This window comes from Oncorhynchus keta, chromosome 14 (genome assembly GCF_023373465.1).
Source record: "Oncorhynchus keta strain PuntledgeMale-10-30-2019 chromosome 14, Oket_V2, whole genome shotgun sequence".
Classification (NCBI taxonomy): Eukaryota; Metazoa; Chordata; class Actinopteri; order Salmoniformes; family Salmonidae; genus Oncorhynchus; species Oncorhynchus keta.
This window is the reverse complement of record NC_068434.1, coordinates 170,188-185,187: the sequence shown is the minus strand read 5'-3', so window position 1 is coordinate 185,187 and position 15,000 is coordinate 170,188. Positions and strand designations below refer to the sequence as shown.

The window sequence follows — 15,000 nt, the reverse complement described above, 5'->3', positions numbered from 1 at the left end:
TCTCCACTTGTGTATTGGGGTGATCAGTCCTTTGTTCCAAATATTGGGGAAGATGCCAGAGCCAAGGATGATGGATGATGTTGAAGAGTTTTATTATAGTCAATTGGAATTTGTTGTCTATATATTTGATCATTTCATTAAGGATACCATCAACACCACATGCCTTTTTGGGTTGGAGGGTTTGTATTTTGTCCTGTAGCTCATTCAAGGTAATTGGAGAATCCAGTGGGTGCTGGTAGTCTTTAATAGTTGATTCTAAGATTAGTATTTGATCATGTATATGTTTTTGCTGTTTGTTCTTTGTTATAGAGCCAAAAAGATTGGAGAAGTGGTTTACCCATACATCTCCATTTTGGATAGATAATTCTTCATGTTGTTTGTTTAGTGTTTTCCAAGAAGTGGTTAGTCTATGGATTCTTCATCTACATTGAGCTGATTTCTGACGTGCTGTTCCTTTTTCCGTACTCTATTTCTGTATTGTTTTCGTGTTTCACCATAGTGAAGGCGTAGACTCAGCTTTTCCGGGTCTCTAGGTTTTTGGTTTGACAGGTTTCTCAATTTCTTTCTTAGATTTTTGCATTCTTCATCAAACCATTTGTCATTGTTGTTCATATTCTTCGGTTTTCAATTTGGGATTTTTAGATTTGATAGGGAAGCTGAGAGGTCAAATATACTGTTAAGATATTCTACTGCCAAGTCTACACCTTCACTATTACAGTGGAAAGTTTTACCCAGAAAGTTGTCCTTAAGGGATTGAATTTGTTGTTGCCTAATAGTTTTTTGGTAGGTTTCCAAACTGCATTCCTTCCATCTATAGCATTTCTTAATTTCACTCAGTTCCTTTGGTTTTGATGCCTCATGATTGAGTATTGCTCTGTTCAAGTAGACTGTGATTTTGCTGTGGTCTGATAGGGGTGTCAGTGGACTGACTGTGAACGCTCTGAGAGACTCTGGGTTGAGGTCAGTGATAAACTAGTCTACAGTACTACTGCCAAGGGATGAGCTATAGGTGTACCTACCAAAGGAGTCCCTTCGAAGCCAACCATTGACTATGTACATACCCAGCGTGCGACACCATCTGTCTCTTTATCCCCCTGTCTCTACCTCCCCCTGTCTCTATCTCCCCCTGTCTCTCTCTCCATCTGTCTCTATCTCCCTGTATCTCAATCTGCCTATTTCTATCTCACCGCCGTCTCTATCTCCCTCTGTATCTATCTCCCTCCGTCCCTGTGTCTCTGTCTCCCTCTGTCTCTGTCTCCCTCTGTCTCCGTCTCCCTCTGTCTCTGTCTCCCCCTGTATCTGTCTCCCTCTATCTCCGTCTCCCTCTGTCTCCCTGTGTCTCTGTCTCTGCCTCCCACTGTCTCTGTCTCCCGCTGACTCCCCGTGCCTCTGTCTCCCTGTGTCTCCGTCTCCCTCTGTCTCCCTGTGTCTCCCTGTGTCTCTGTCTCGGTCTCCCTCTGTCTCCGTCTCCCTCTGACACTGTCTCCCCCTGTCTCCGTCTCCCTCTGTCGCCCTCTGTCTCCCTGTGTCTCTGTCTCTGTCTCCCACTGTCTCCCTGTGTCTCTGTCGCCCTCTGTCTCCGTCTCCCTCTGTATCTATCTCCCTCCGTCCCTGTGTCTCTGTCTCCCTCTGTCTCTGTCTCCCTCTGTCTCCATCTCCCTCTGTCTCTGTCTCCCCCTGTATCTGTCTCCCTCTGTCTCCGTCTCCCTCTGTCTCCCTGTGTCTCTGTCTCTGCCTCCCACTGTCTCTGTCTCCCGCTGACTCCCTGTGCCTCTGTCTCCCTGTGTCTCCGTCTCCCTCTGTCTCCCTGTGTCTCCCTGTGTCTCCCTGTGTCTCTGTCTCGGTCTCCCTCTGTCTCCGTCTCCCTCTGACACTGTCTCCCCCTGTCTCCGTCTCCCTCTGTCGCCCTCTGTCTCCCTGTGTCTCTGTCTCTGTCTCCCACTGTCTCCCTGTGTCTCTGTCGCCCTCTGTCTCCGTCTCCCTCTGTCTCTGTCTCCCCCTGTCTCTGTCTCCCCCTGTCTCTGTCTCCCTCTGTCTCTGTCTCCTCATGTCTCTGTCTCCCCATGTCTCTGTCTCCCTCTGTCTCTGTCTCCCTCTGTTTCTGTCTCCCTCTGTCACCATGTATCTCTGTCTCCCTCTGTCTCTGTCTCCCTGTGTCTCTGTCTCCCTCTGTCTCCCTCTGTCTCTGTGGCCCTCTGTCTCTGTCGCCCTCTGTCTCCATCTCCCTCTGTCTCCCTCTGTCTCTGTCTCCCCCTGTCTCTGTCTCCCTCTGTCTCTGTCTCCCCATGTCTCTGTCTCCCCATGTCTCTGTCTCCCTCTGTCTCTGTCTCCGTCTGTCACCCTGTATCTCTGTCTCCCTCTGTCTCCCTCTGTCTCCCTGTGTCTCCCTGTGTCTCTGTTTCCGTCTCCCTCTGTCTCTCTGTCTCCCTCTCCCTCTGTCTCTCTGTCTCCCTCTCCCTCTGTCTCTCTGTTTCCCTCTGTCTCCGTCTCCCTCTGTCTCTCTGTCTCCCTCGGTCTCTGTCTCCGTCTCCCTCTGTCTTTCCCTGTGTCTCTGTTTCCGTCTCCCTCTATCTCTCTCTCTCCCTCTCCCTCTGTCTCTCTGTCTCCCTCTCCCTCTGTCTCTCTGTCTCCCTCTCCCTCTGTCTCTCTGTCTCCCTCTCCCTCTGTCTCTCTGTCTCCCTCTCCCTCTGTCTCTCTGTCTCCCTCTGTCTCCGTCTCCCTCTGTCTCTCTGTCTCCCTCGGTCTCTGTCTCCGTCTCCCTCTGTCTCTCTGTCTCCCTCGGTCTCTGTCTCCGTCTCCCTCTGTCTCTCTGTCTCCCTCTCCCTCTGTCTCTCTGTCTCCCTCTGTCTCCGTCTCCCTCTGTCTCTCTGTCTCCCTCGGTCTCTGTCTCCGTCTCCCTCTGTCTCTCTGTCTCCCTCTCCCTCTCTCTCTCTGTCTCCCTCTGTCTCCGTCTCCCTCTGTCTCTCTGTCTCCCTCGGTCTCTGTCTCCGTCTCCCTCTGTCTCTCTCCCTGTGTCTCTGCTCCGTCTCCCTCTGTCTCTCTCCCTGTGTCTCTGTCTCCGTCTCCCTCTGTCTCCATCTCCCTCTGTCTCTCCCTGTGTCTCTGCTCCGTCTCCCTCTGTCTCTCTCCCTGTGTCTCTCTCTCCGTCTCCCTCTGTCTCTCCCTGTGTCTCTGCTCCGTCTCCCTCTGTCTCTGTCTCCCTCTGTCTCTCCCTGTGTCTCTGTCTCCAACTCTCTCTGTATTTCTGTGTGTATCAGCACCAGCAGCAGGTGGTCCAGGCGGTGGAAAGAGCAAAACAGGTCACCATGGCTGAACTAAACTCTATCATCGGGGTATGTCTACACACACACACACACACACACACACACACACACACACACACACACACACACACACACACACACACACACACACACACACACACACACACACACACACACACACACACACACACACACACACACACACACACACACACACACACACACACACACACACACACACACACGTTTGTTTTACTAACCTTATGGGGACCAAACTATTGATTCCCATTCAAAACCTTAATGGCAACCTCACCACCAAACCCATAACCCTAATTGTTACCACTAAGCAATGTCCCCACTTGTACAAATGTTCCTTGTTTTACTACGAAACAGTATTATATATGGAGCTGTAAATTACATACACTACATGAATAAAAGTATGTGGACATCTGCTAGTCGAACATCTCAGTCCAAAATCCTGGACATTAATATGGATGTGGTCTCCCCTTTGCTGCTATAACAGCCTCCACTCTTCTGGGAAGGCTTTAATATGGAGTTGGTCCTCCCGTTGCTGCTATAACAGCCTCCACTCTTCTGGGAAGGCTTTCCACTAGATGTTAGAACATTGCTGCTATAACAGCCTCCACTCTTCTGGGAAGGCTTTCCACTAGATATTAGAACATTGCTGCTATAACAGCCTCCACTCTTCTGGGAAGGCTTTCCACTAGATGTTGGAACATTGCTGCTATAACAGCCTCCACTCTTCTGGGAAGGCTTTCCACTAGATATTGGAACATTGCTGCTATAACAGCCTCCACTCTTCTGGGAAGGCTTTCCACTAGATATTGGAACATTGCTGCTATAACAGCCTCCACTCTTCTGGGAAGGCTTTCCACTAGATATTAGAACATTGCTGCTATAACAGCCTCCACTCTTCTGGGAAGGCATTCCACTAGATGTTGGAACATTGCTGCTATAACAGCCTCCTCTCTTTTGGGAAGGCTTTCCACTAGATGAAGGAACATTGCTGCTATAACAACATCCTCTCTTCTGGGAAGGCTTTCCACTAGATATTGGAACATTGCTGCTATAACAGCCTCCACTCTTCTGGGAAGTCTTTCCACTAGATATTGGAACATTGCTGCTATAACAGCCTCCACTCTTCTGGGAAGGCTATCCACTAGATGTTAGAACATTGCTGCTATAACAGCCTCCACTCTTCTGGGAAGGCTATCCACTAGATGTTGGAACATTGCTGCTATAACAGCCTCCACTCTTCTGGGAAGGCTTTCCATTAGATGTGGAAACATTGATGCTATAACAGCCTCCACTCTTCTGGGAAGGCTTTCCACTAGATGAAGGAACATTGCTGCTATAACAACATCCTCTCTTCTGGGAAGGCTTTCCACTAGATGTTGGAACATTGCTGCTATAACAGCCTCCACTCTTCTGGGAAGGCTATCCACTAGATATTGGAACATTGCTGCTATAACAGCCTCCACTCTTCTGGGAAGGCTTTCCACTAGACATTGGAACATTGCTGCTATAACAGCCTCCACTCTTCTGGGAAGGCTATCCACTAGATGTTAGAACATTGCTGCTATAACAGCCTCCACTATTCTGGGAAGGCTATCCACTAGATGTTGGAACATTGCTGCTATAACAACATCCACTCTTCTGGGAAGGCTTTCCACTAGATGCTGGAACATTGCTGCTATAACAGCCTCCACTCTTCTGGGAAGGCTTTCCACTAGACATTGGAACATTGCTGCTATAACAGCCTCCACTCTTCTGGGAAGGCTATCCACTAGATGTTAGAACATTGCTGCTATAACAGCCTCCACTATTCTGGGAAGGCTATCCACTAGATGTTGGAACATTGCTGCTATAACAACATCCACTCTTCTGGGAAGGCTTTCCACTAGATGCTGGAACATTGCTGCTATAACAGCCTCCACTCTTCTGGGAAGGCTTTCCACTAGATATTGGAACATTGCTGCTATAACAGCCTCCACTCTTCTGGGAAGGCTTTCCACTAGATATTGGAACATTGCTGCTATAACAGCCTCCTCTCTTCTGGGAAGGCTTTCCACTAGATGATGGAACATTGCTGCTATAACAGCCTCCTCTCTTCTGGGAAGTCTTTCCACTAGATGTTGGAACATTGCTGCTATAACAGCCTCCACTCTTCTGGGAAGGCTTTCCACTAGATATTGGAACATTGCCGCTATAACAGCCTCCACTCTTCTGGGAAGGCTTTCCACTAGATATTGGAACATTGCTGCTATAACAGCCTCCACTCTTCTGGGAAGACTTAACACTAGATATTGGAACATTGCTGCTATAACAGCCTCCTCTCTTCTGGGAAGACTTAACACTAGATATTGGAACATTGCTGCTATAACAGCCTCCACTCTTCTGGGAAGGCTATCCACTAGATGTTAGAACATTGCTGCTATAACAGCCTCCACTATTCTGGGAAGGCTATCCACTAGATGTTGGAACATTGCTGCTATAACAGCCTCCACTCTTCTGGGAAGGCTTTCCACTAGATGTGGGAACATTGATGCTACAACAGCCTCCACTCTTCTGGGAAGGCTTTCCACTAGATGTTGGAACATTGCTGCTATAACAACATCCACTCTTCTGGGAAGGCTTTCCACTAGATGCTGGAACATTGCTGCTATAACAGCCTCCTCTCTTCTGGGAAGGCTTTCCACTAGATATTGGAACATTGCTGCTATAACAGCCTCCTCTCTTCTGGGAAGGCTTTCCACTAGATGATGGAACATTGCTGCTATAACAACATCCTCTCTTCTGGGAAGGCTTTCCACTAGATGTTGGAACATTGCTGCTATAACAGCCTCCACTCTTCTGGGAAGGCTTTCCACTAGATATTGGAACATTGCTGCTATAACAGCCTCCACTCTTCTGGGAAGGCTTTCCACTAGATATTGGAACATTGCTGCTATAACAGCCTCCACTCTTCTGGGAAGGCTATCCACTAGATGTTAGAACATTGCTGCTATAACAGCCTCCACTCTTCTGGGAAGGCTTTCCACTAGATGTGGGAACATTGATGCTATAACAGCCTCCACTCTTCTGGGAAGGCTTTCCACTAGATGTGGGAACATTGATGCTACAACAGCCTCCACTCTTCTGGGAAGGCTTTCCACTAGATGTTGGAACATTGCTGCTATAACAACATCCACTCTTCTGGGAAGGCTTTCCACTAGATGCTGGAACATTGCTGCTATAACAGCCTCCTCTCTTCTGGGAAGGCTTTCCACTAGATATTGGAACATTGCTGCTATAACAGCCTCCTCTCTTCTGGGAAGACTTAACACTAGATGTTGGAACATTGCTGCTATAACAGCCTCCACTCTTCTGGGAAGGCTATCCACTAGATGTTAGAACATTGCTGCTATAACAGCCTCCACTCTTCTGGGAAGGCTATCCACTAGATGTTGGAACATTGCTGCTATAACAGCCTCCACTCTTCTGGAAAGACTGAACACTAGATATTGGAACATTGCTGCTATAACAGTTGGAAGAACAGAATCATCTAGAATGTCATTGTATGCTGTAGCGTTAAGATTTCCCTTCACTGGAACTAAAGGGCCTGAACCATGAAAAACAGCCCCAGACCATCATTACTCCTCCACCAAACTTTACAGTTGGCACTATGTAGAGTGTATCTCTCTCTCTTAGTGTCTCTCTCTCTCTCTTAGTCTCTCTCTCTCTCTCTCAGTGTCCCTCTCTCTCTCTGAGTGTCTCTCTCTCTCTCTTAGTGTCTCTCTCTCTTAGTCTCTCTCTCTCTCTCTCTCTCTCTCTCTCTCTCAGTGTCTCTCTCTCTCTCTGAGTGTCTCTCTCTCTCTCTCTGAGTGTCTCTCTCTGAGTGTCTCTCTCTTTCTGAGTCTCTCTCTCTCTCTCTCTCTCTTGAGTGTCTCTCTCTCTTAGTCTCTCTCTCTCTTAGTGTCTCTCTCTCTTAGTCTCTATCTCTCTCTCTCAGTGTCTCTCTCTCTCTCTGAGTGTCTCTCTGAGTGTCTCTCTCTCTCTCTCAGTGTCTCTCTCTGAGTTCCTCTCTCTCTCTTAGTGTCTCTCTCTGAGTGTCTCTATCTCTCTCTTAGTGTCTCTCTCTTAATGTTTATCTCTCTCTCTCTCTCTCTCTCTCTCTCTCTCTCTCTCTCTCTCTCTCTCTCTCTTAGTGTCTCTCTCTCTTAGTCTCTCTCTCTCTCTCTCTCTCTGGTGTCTCTCTCTCTTAGTCTCTCTCTCGCTCTCTCAGTGTCTCTCTCTCTCTCTCTGAGTGTCTCTCTCTGAGTGTCTCTCTCTCTCTCTCTCTCTCTCTCTCTCTCTCTCTCTCTCTCTCTCTCTCTCTCTCTCTCTCTCTTTCTTAGTGTCTCTCTCTGAGTTCCTCTCTCTCTCTTAGTGTCTCTCTCAGTGTCTCTCTCTCTCTCTTAGTGGCTCTTTCTCTCGCTCTCTCTCTATCTCTCTCTCTCTCTCTCCCTCTCCCTCTCTCTCTCGCTCAGTGTCTCTCTCAGTGTCTCTCTCTCAGTGTCTCTCTCTCTCTCTTAGTGTATCTCTCTCTCTCTCTCTCTCTCTCTCTCTCTCTCTCTCTCTCTCTCTCTCTCTCTCTCTCACTGTCTCTCTCTCTCTTAGTGTATCTCTCTCTCTCTCTCTCTCACACTCTCTTTCTCTCTCTCTGTCTCTGTCTCTCTTTCTTTCTCTCTCTCTCTCTCTCTCTCTCTCTCTCTCTCTCTCTCTCTCTCACACACACACAGTGTCTCTCAGTGACTCTCTCAGTGTCTCTCTCTCTCTCTCTCTCTCTCTCTCTCTCTGTCTCTCTCTCTCTCTCTCTCTCTCTCTCTCTCTCTCTCTCTCTCTCTCTCTCTCAGTGTCTCTCGCCCTCTGAGTGTCTCTCTCTCTCTGAGTGTCTCTCTCTCTCTCTCTTAGTGTCTCTCTCTCTCTGTCTGTGTCTATTGTAGAGTGATAATGACAATGGTGTGTGTGTATTCAGCAGCAGCAGCTCCATGCCCAGCACCTGTGTCATGGCCCTGCCCTCCCGTGCCCCTCATGACCCAACCTTCTGGGCACCAACCCCCTCAACAACCCCTACCCACCGCGGGCAGTGCCAGCCTCCTGGCCCTCTCCTCTGCCCCCTACCCACCGCAGGCAGCAGCAGCCTCCTGGCCCTCTCCTCCGCCCTCGCTGCCCATCAGCTGCCCCTAAAGGAGGACAAAAACACAAGGATAACACCGACAGAGGTAAACACTGAAACTCTACTAGGGGTTACACAAGATAATCCTCTTTCCATTCATTTATTTTGTTCTGTGTTTTTGTTTACAGAGACAGTTTTCAGTAGTAGTCTCTAATACAGTCAGGTTATCTATAATAGGTTTCAGTAGTACTCTCTAATACAGTCTGGTGGTCTATAACAGGTTTCAGTAGTACTCTCTAATACAGTCTGGTTATCTATAACAGGTTTCAGTAGTACTCTCTAATACAGTCTGGTGGTCTATAACAGGTTTCAGTAGTACTCTCTAATACAGTCTGGTGGTCTATAACAGGTTTCAGTAGTACTCTCTAATACAGTCAGGTTATCTATAATAGGTTTCAGTAGTACTCTCTAATACAGTCAGGTTATCTATAACAGGTTTCAGTAGTACTCTCTAATACAGTCTGGTTATCTATAACAGGTTTCAGTAGTACTCTAATACAGTCTGGTTATCTATAACAGGTTTCAGTAGTACTCTCTAATACAGTCTGGTGGTCTATAACAGGTTTCAGTAGTACTCTCTAATACAGTCAGGTTATCTATAACAGGTTTCAGTAGTCTGATTTATCTATAGTCTCTAATACAGTCAGGTTATCTATAACAGGTTTCAGTAGTACTCTCTAATACAGTCTGGTGGTCTATAACAGGTTTCAGTAGTAGTCTCTAATACAGTCAGGTTATCTATAACAGGTTTCAGTAGTACTCTCTAATACAGTCTGGTGGTCTATAACAGGTTTCAGTAGTACTCTCTAATACAGTCAGGTTATCTATAACAGGTTTCAGTAGTACTCTCTAATACAGTCTGGTTATCTATAACAGGTTTCAGTAGTACTCTCTAATACAGTCAGGTTATCTATAACAGGTTTCAGTAGTACTCTCTAATACAGTCAGGTTATCTATAACAGGTTTCAATAGTACTCTCTAATACAGTCTGGTGGTCTATAACAGGTTTCAGTAGTACTCTCTAATACAGTCAGGTTATCTATAACATGTTTCAGTAGTACTCTCTAATACAGTCTGGTGGTCTATAACAGGTTTCAGTAGTACTCTCTAATACAGTCAGGTTATCTATAACAGGTTTCAGTAGTACTCTCTAATACAGTCAGGTTATCTATAACAGGTTTCAGTAGTACTCTCTCTAATACAGTCAGGTTATCTATAACAGGTTTCAGTAGTACTCTCTAATACAGTCAGGTTATCTATAACAGGTTTCAGTAGTACTCTCTAATACAGTCAGGTTATCTATAACAGGTTTCAGTAGTACTCTCGAATACAGTCTGGTGGTCTATAACAGGTTTCAGTAGTACTCCCTAATACACTCAGGTTATCTATAATAGGTTTCAGTAGTACTCTCTAATACAGTCAGGTTATCTATAACAGATTTCAGTAGTACTCTCTAATACAGTCAGGTTATCTATAACAGGTTTCAGTAGTACTCTCTAATACAGTCTGGTGGTCTATAACAGGTTTCAGTAGTACTCTCTAATACAGTCTGGTGGTCTATAACAGGTTTCAGTAGTACTCTCTAATACAGTCAGGTTATCTATAACAGGTTTCAGTAGTACTCTCTAATACAGTCAGGTTATCTATAAAAGGTTTCAGTAGTACTCTCTAATACAGTCAGGTTATCTATAATAGGTTTCAGTAGTACTCTCTAATACAGTCATGTTATCTATAACAGGTTTCAGTAGTACTCTCTAAAACAGTCAGGTTATCTATAATAGGTTTCAGTAGTACTCTCTAATACAGTCAGGTTATCTATAACAGGTTTCAGTAGTACTCATTAATACAGTCTGGTTATCTATAACAGGTTTCAGTAGTACTCTCTAATACAGTCAGGTTATCTATAGCAGGTTTCAGTAGTACTCTCTAATACAGTCTGGTGGTCTATAACAGGTTTCAGTAGTACTCTCTAATACAGTCAGGTTATCTATAACAGGTTTCAGTAGTACTCTCTAATACAGTCTGGTGGTCTATAACAGGTTTCAGTAGTACTCTCTAATACAGTCTGGTGGTCTATAACAGGTTTCAGTAGTACTCTCTAATACAGTCAGGTTATCTATAACAGGTTTCAGTAGTACTCTCTAATACAGTCAGGTTATCTATAACAGGTTTCAGTAGTACTCAAATCAAATCAAATCAAATTTATTTATATAGCCCTTCGTACATCAGCTGATATCTCAAAGTGCTGTACAGAAACCCAGCCTAAAACCCCAAACAGCAAACAATGCAGGTGTAAAAGCGCGGTGGCTAGGAAAAACTCCCTAGAAAGGTCAAAACCTAGGAAGAAACCTAGAGAGGAACCGGGCTATGTGGGGTGGCCAGTCCTCTTCTGGCTGTGCCGGGTAGAGATTATAACAGAACATGACCAAGATGTTCAAATGTTCATAAATGACCAGCATGGTCGAATAATAATAAGGCAGAACAGTTGAAACTGGAGCAGCAGCACAGTCAGGTGGACTGGGGACAGCAAGGAGCCATCATGTCAGGTAGTCCTGGGGCACGGTCCTAGGGCTCAGGTCCTCCGAGAGAGAGAAAGAAAGAGAGAATTAGAGAGAGCATATGGTGGGGTGGCCAGTCCTCTTCTGGCTGTGCCGGGTGGAGATTATAACAGAACGTGGCCAAGATGTTCAAATGTTCATAAATGACCAGCATGGTTGAATAATAGTAAGGCCGAACAGTTTAAACTGGAGCAGCAGCATAACCAGGTGGACTGGGGACAGCAAGGAGTCATCATGTCAGGTAGTCCTGGGACATGGTCCTAGGGCCCAGGCCAGTTGAAACTGGAGCAGCAGCATGGCCAGGTGGGCTGGGGACAGCAAGGAGTCATCATGTCAGGTAGTCCTGGGGCATGGTCCTAGGGCTCAGGTCCTCCGAGAGAGAGAAAGAAAGAGAGAAGGAGAGAATTAGAGAACGCACACTTATATTCACACAGGACACCGAACAGGACAGGAGAAGTACCCAGATATAACAAACTGACCCTAGCCCCCGACACATAAACTACTGCAGCATAAATACTGGGAGGCTGAGACAGGAGGGGTCAGGAGACACTGTGGCCCCATCCGAGGACACCCCGGACAGGGCCAAACAGGAAGGATATAACCCCACCCACTTTGCCAAAGCACAGCCCCCACACCACTAGAGGGATATCTTCAACCACCAACTTACCATCCTGAGACAAGGCCGAGTATAGCCCACAAAGATCTCCGCCTACGGTTTCAACCTCTAAGGGGCGCCAACCCAGACAGGCCGACCACAACAGTGAATCAACCCACCCAGGTGACGCACCCCCCCTCCCCCAGGGACGGCACGAGAGAGCCCCAGCAAGCCAGTGACTCAGCCCCAGTAACAGGGTTAGAGGCAGAGAATCCCAGTGGAAAGAGGGAACCCCGGACAGGCAGAGACAGCAAGGGCGGTTATAACGTTGCTCCAGAGCCTTTCTGTTCACCTTCCCACTCCTGGGCCAGACTACACTCAATCATATGACCCACTGAAGAGATGAGTCTTCAGTAAAGACTTAAAGGTTGAGACCAAGTTTGCGTCTCTGACATGGGTAGGCAGACCGTTCCATAAAAATGGAGCTCTATAGGAGAAAGCCCTGCCTCCAGCTGTTTGCTTAGAAATTCTAGGGACAATTAGGAGGCCTGCGTCTTGTGACCGTAGCGTACGTGTAGGTATGTACGGCAGGACCAAATCAGAGAGATGGGTAGGAGCAAGCCCATGTAATGCTTTGTAGGTTAGCAGTAAAACCTTGAAATCAGCCCTTGCTTTGACAGGAAGCCAGTGTAGAGAGGCTAGCACTGGAGTAATATGATCAAATTTTTTGGTTCTAGTCAGGATTCTAGCAGCCGTATTTAGCACTAACTGAAGTTTATTTAGTACTCTCTAATACAGTCAGGTTATCTATAACAGGTTTCAGTAGTACTCTCTAATACAGTCTGGTGGTCTATAACAGGTTTCAGTAGTACTCTCTAATACAGTCAGGTTATCTATAACAGGTTTCAGTAGTACTCTCTAATACAGTCTGGTGGTCTATAACAGGTTTCAGTAGTACTCTCTAATACAGTCAGGTTATCTATAACAGGTTTCAGTAGTACTCTCTAATACAGTCAGGTTATCTATAACAGGTTTCAGTAGTACTCTCTAATACAGTCTGGTGGTCTATAACAGGTTTCAGTAGTACTCTCTAATACAGTCAGGTTATCTATAACAGGTTTCAGTAGTACTCTCTAATACAGTCAGGTTATCTATAACAGGTTTCAGTAGTACTCTCTAATACAGTCAGGTTATCTATAACAGGTTTCAGTAGTACTCTCTAATACAGTCAGGTTATCTATAACAGGTTTCAGTAGCACTCTCTAATACAGTCAGGTTATCTATAACAGGTTTCAGTAGTACTCTCTAATACAGTCTGGTGGTCTATAACAGGTTTCAGTAGTACTCTCAGGTTATCTATAACAGGTTTCAGTAGCACTCTCTAATACAGTCAGGTTATCTATAACAGGTTTCAGTAGTACTCTCTAATACAGTCTGGTGGTCTATAACAGGTTTCAGTAGTACTCTCTCAGGTTATCTATAACAGGTTTCAGTAGTACTCTCTAATACAGTCAAGTTATCTATAACAGGTTTCAGTAGTACTCTCTAATACAGTCAGGTTATCTATAATAGGTTTCAGTAGTACTCTCTAATACAGTCAGGTGGTCTATAACAGGTTTCAGTAGTACTCTCTAATACAGTCAGGTTATCTATAACAGGTTTCAGTAGTACTCTCTAATACAGTCTGGTAGTCTATAACAGGTTTCAGTAGTACTCTCTAATACAGTCTGGTGGTCTATAACAGGTTTCAGTAGTACTCTCTAATACAGTCTGGTTATCTATAACAGGTTTCAGTAGTACTCTCTAATACAGTCAGGTTATCTATAACAGGTTTCAGTAGTACTCTCTAATACAGTCAGGTTATCTATAACAGGTTTCAGTAGTACTCTCTAATACAGTCAGGTTATCTATAACAGGTTTCAGTAGTACTCCCTAATACAGTCAGGTTATCTATAACAGGTTTCAGTAGTACTCTCTAATAATACAGTCAGGTTATCTATAACAGGTTTCAGTAGTACTCTCTAATACAGTCTGGTGGTCTATAACAGGTTTCAGTAGTACTCTCTAATACAGTCAGGTTATCTATAACAGGTTTCAGTAGTACTCTCTAATACAGTCAGGTTATCTATAACAGGTTTCAGTAGTACACTCTAATACAGTCAGGTGGTCTATAACTTTCAGTAGTACTCTCTAATACAGTCTGGTGGTTATAACAGGTTTCAGTAGTACTCTCTAATACAGTCTGGTGGTCTATAACAGGTTTCAGTAGTACTCTCTAATACAGTCAGGTTATCTATAACAGGTTTCAGTAGTACTCTCTAATACAGTCAGGTTATCTATAACAGGTTTCAGTAGTACTCCCTAATACAGTCAGGTTATCTATAACAGGTTTCAGTAGTACTCTCTAATACAGTCAGGTTATCTATAACAGGTTTCAGTAGTACTCTCTAATACAGTCTGGTTATCTATAACAGGTTTCAGTAGTACTCTCTAATACAGTCAGGTTATCTATAACAGGTTTCAGTAGTACTCTCTAATACAGTCTGGTGGTGGTCTATAACAGGTTTCAGTAGTACTCTCTAATACAGTCAGGTTATCTATAACAGGTTTCAGTAGTACTCTCTAATACAGTCAGGTTATCTATAACAGGTTTCAGTAGTACTCTCTAATACAGTCAGGTTATCTATAACGGGTTTCAGTAGTACTCTCTAATACAGTCTGGTGGTCTATAACAGGTTTCAGTAGTACTCTCTAATACAGTCAGGTTAGGTTTCAGTAGTACTCTCTACAGTCAGGTTATCTATAACAGGTTTCAGTAGTACTCTCTAATACAGTCAGGTTATCTATAATAGGTTTCAGTAGTACTAATACAGTCAGGTTATCTATAACAGGTTTCAGTAGTACTCTCTAATACAGTCAGGTTATCTATAACAGGTTTCAGTAGTACTCTCTAATACAGTCTGGTGGTCTATAACAGGTTTCAGTAGTACTCTCTAATACAGTCAGGTTATCTATAACAGGTTTCAGTAGTACTCTCTAATACAGTCAGGTTATCTATAACAGGTTTCAGTAGTACTCTCTAATACAGTCAGGTTATCTATAACAGGTTTCAGTAGTACTCTCTAATACAGTCAGGTTATCTATAACAGGTTTCAGTAGTACTCTCTAATACAGTCAGGTTATCTATAACAGGTTTCAGTAGTACTCTCTAATACAGTCAGGTTATCTATAACAGGTTTCAGTAGTACTCTCTAATACAGTCAGGTTATCTATAACAGGTTTCAGTAGTACTCTCTAATACAGTCAGGTTATCTATAACAGGTTTCAGTAGTACTCTCTAATACAGTCAGGTTATCTATAACAGGT

The 15,000-nt window shown here is 44.9% G+C and overlaps 1 protein-coding gene across 1 annotated transcript in view; it reads left to right on the top strand.

The window, feature by feature from the left end:
• The window catches only part of LOC127907381 (transducin-like enhancer protein 4), a 160,034-nt gene that overhangs the window by 84,744 nt on the left and 60,290 nt on the right, over nucleotides 1–15,000 (top strand). Inside the window, exon 6 of the mRNA XM_052462649.1 lies at nucleotides 3,258–3,332. Coding sequence (XP_052318609.1) covers nucleotides 3,258–3,332 — 75 coding nt within the window. The remainder of the gene's footprint in view (nucleotides 1–3,257; nucleotides 3,333–15,000) is intronic.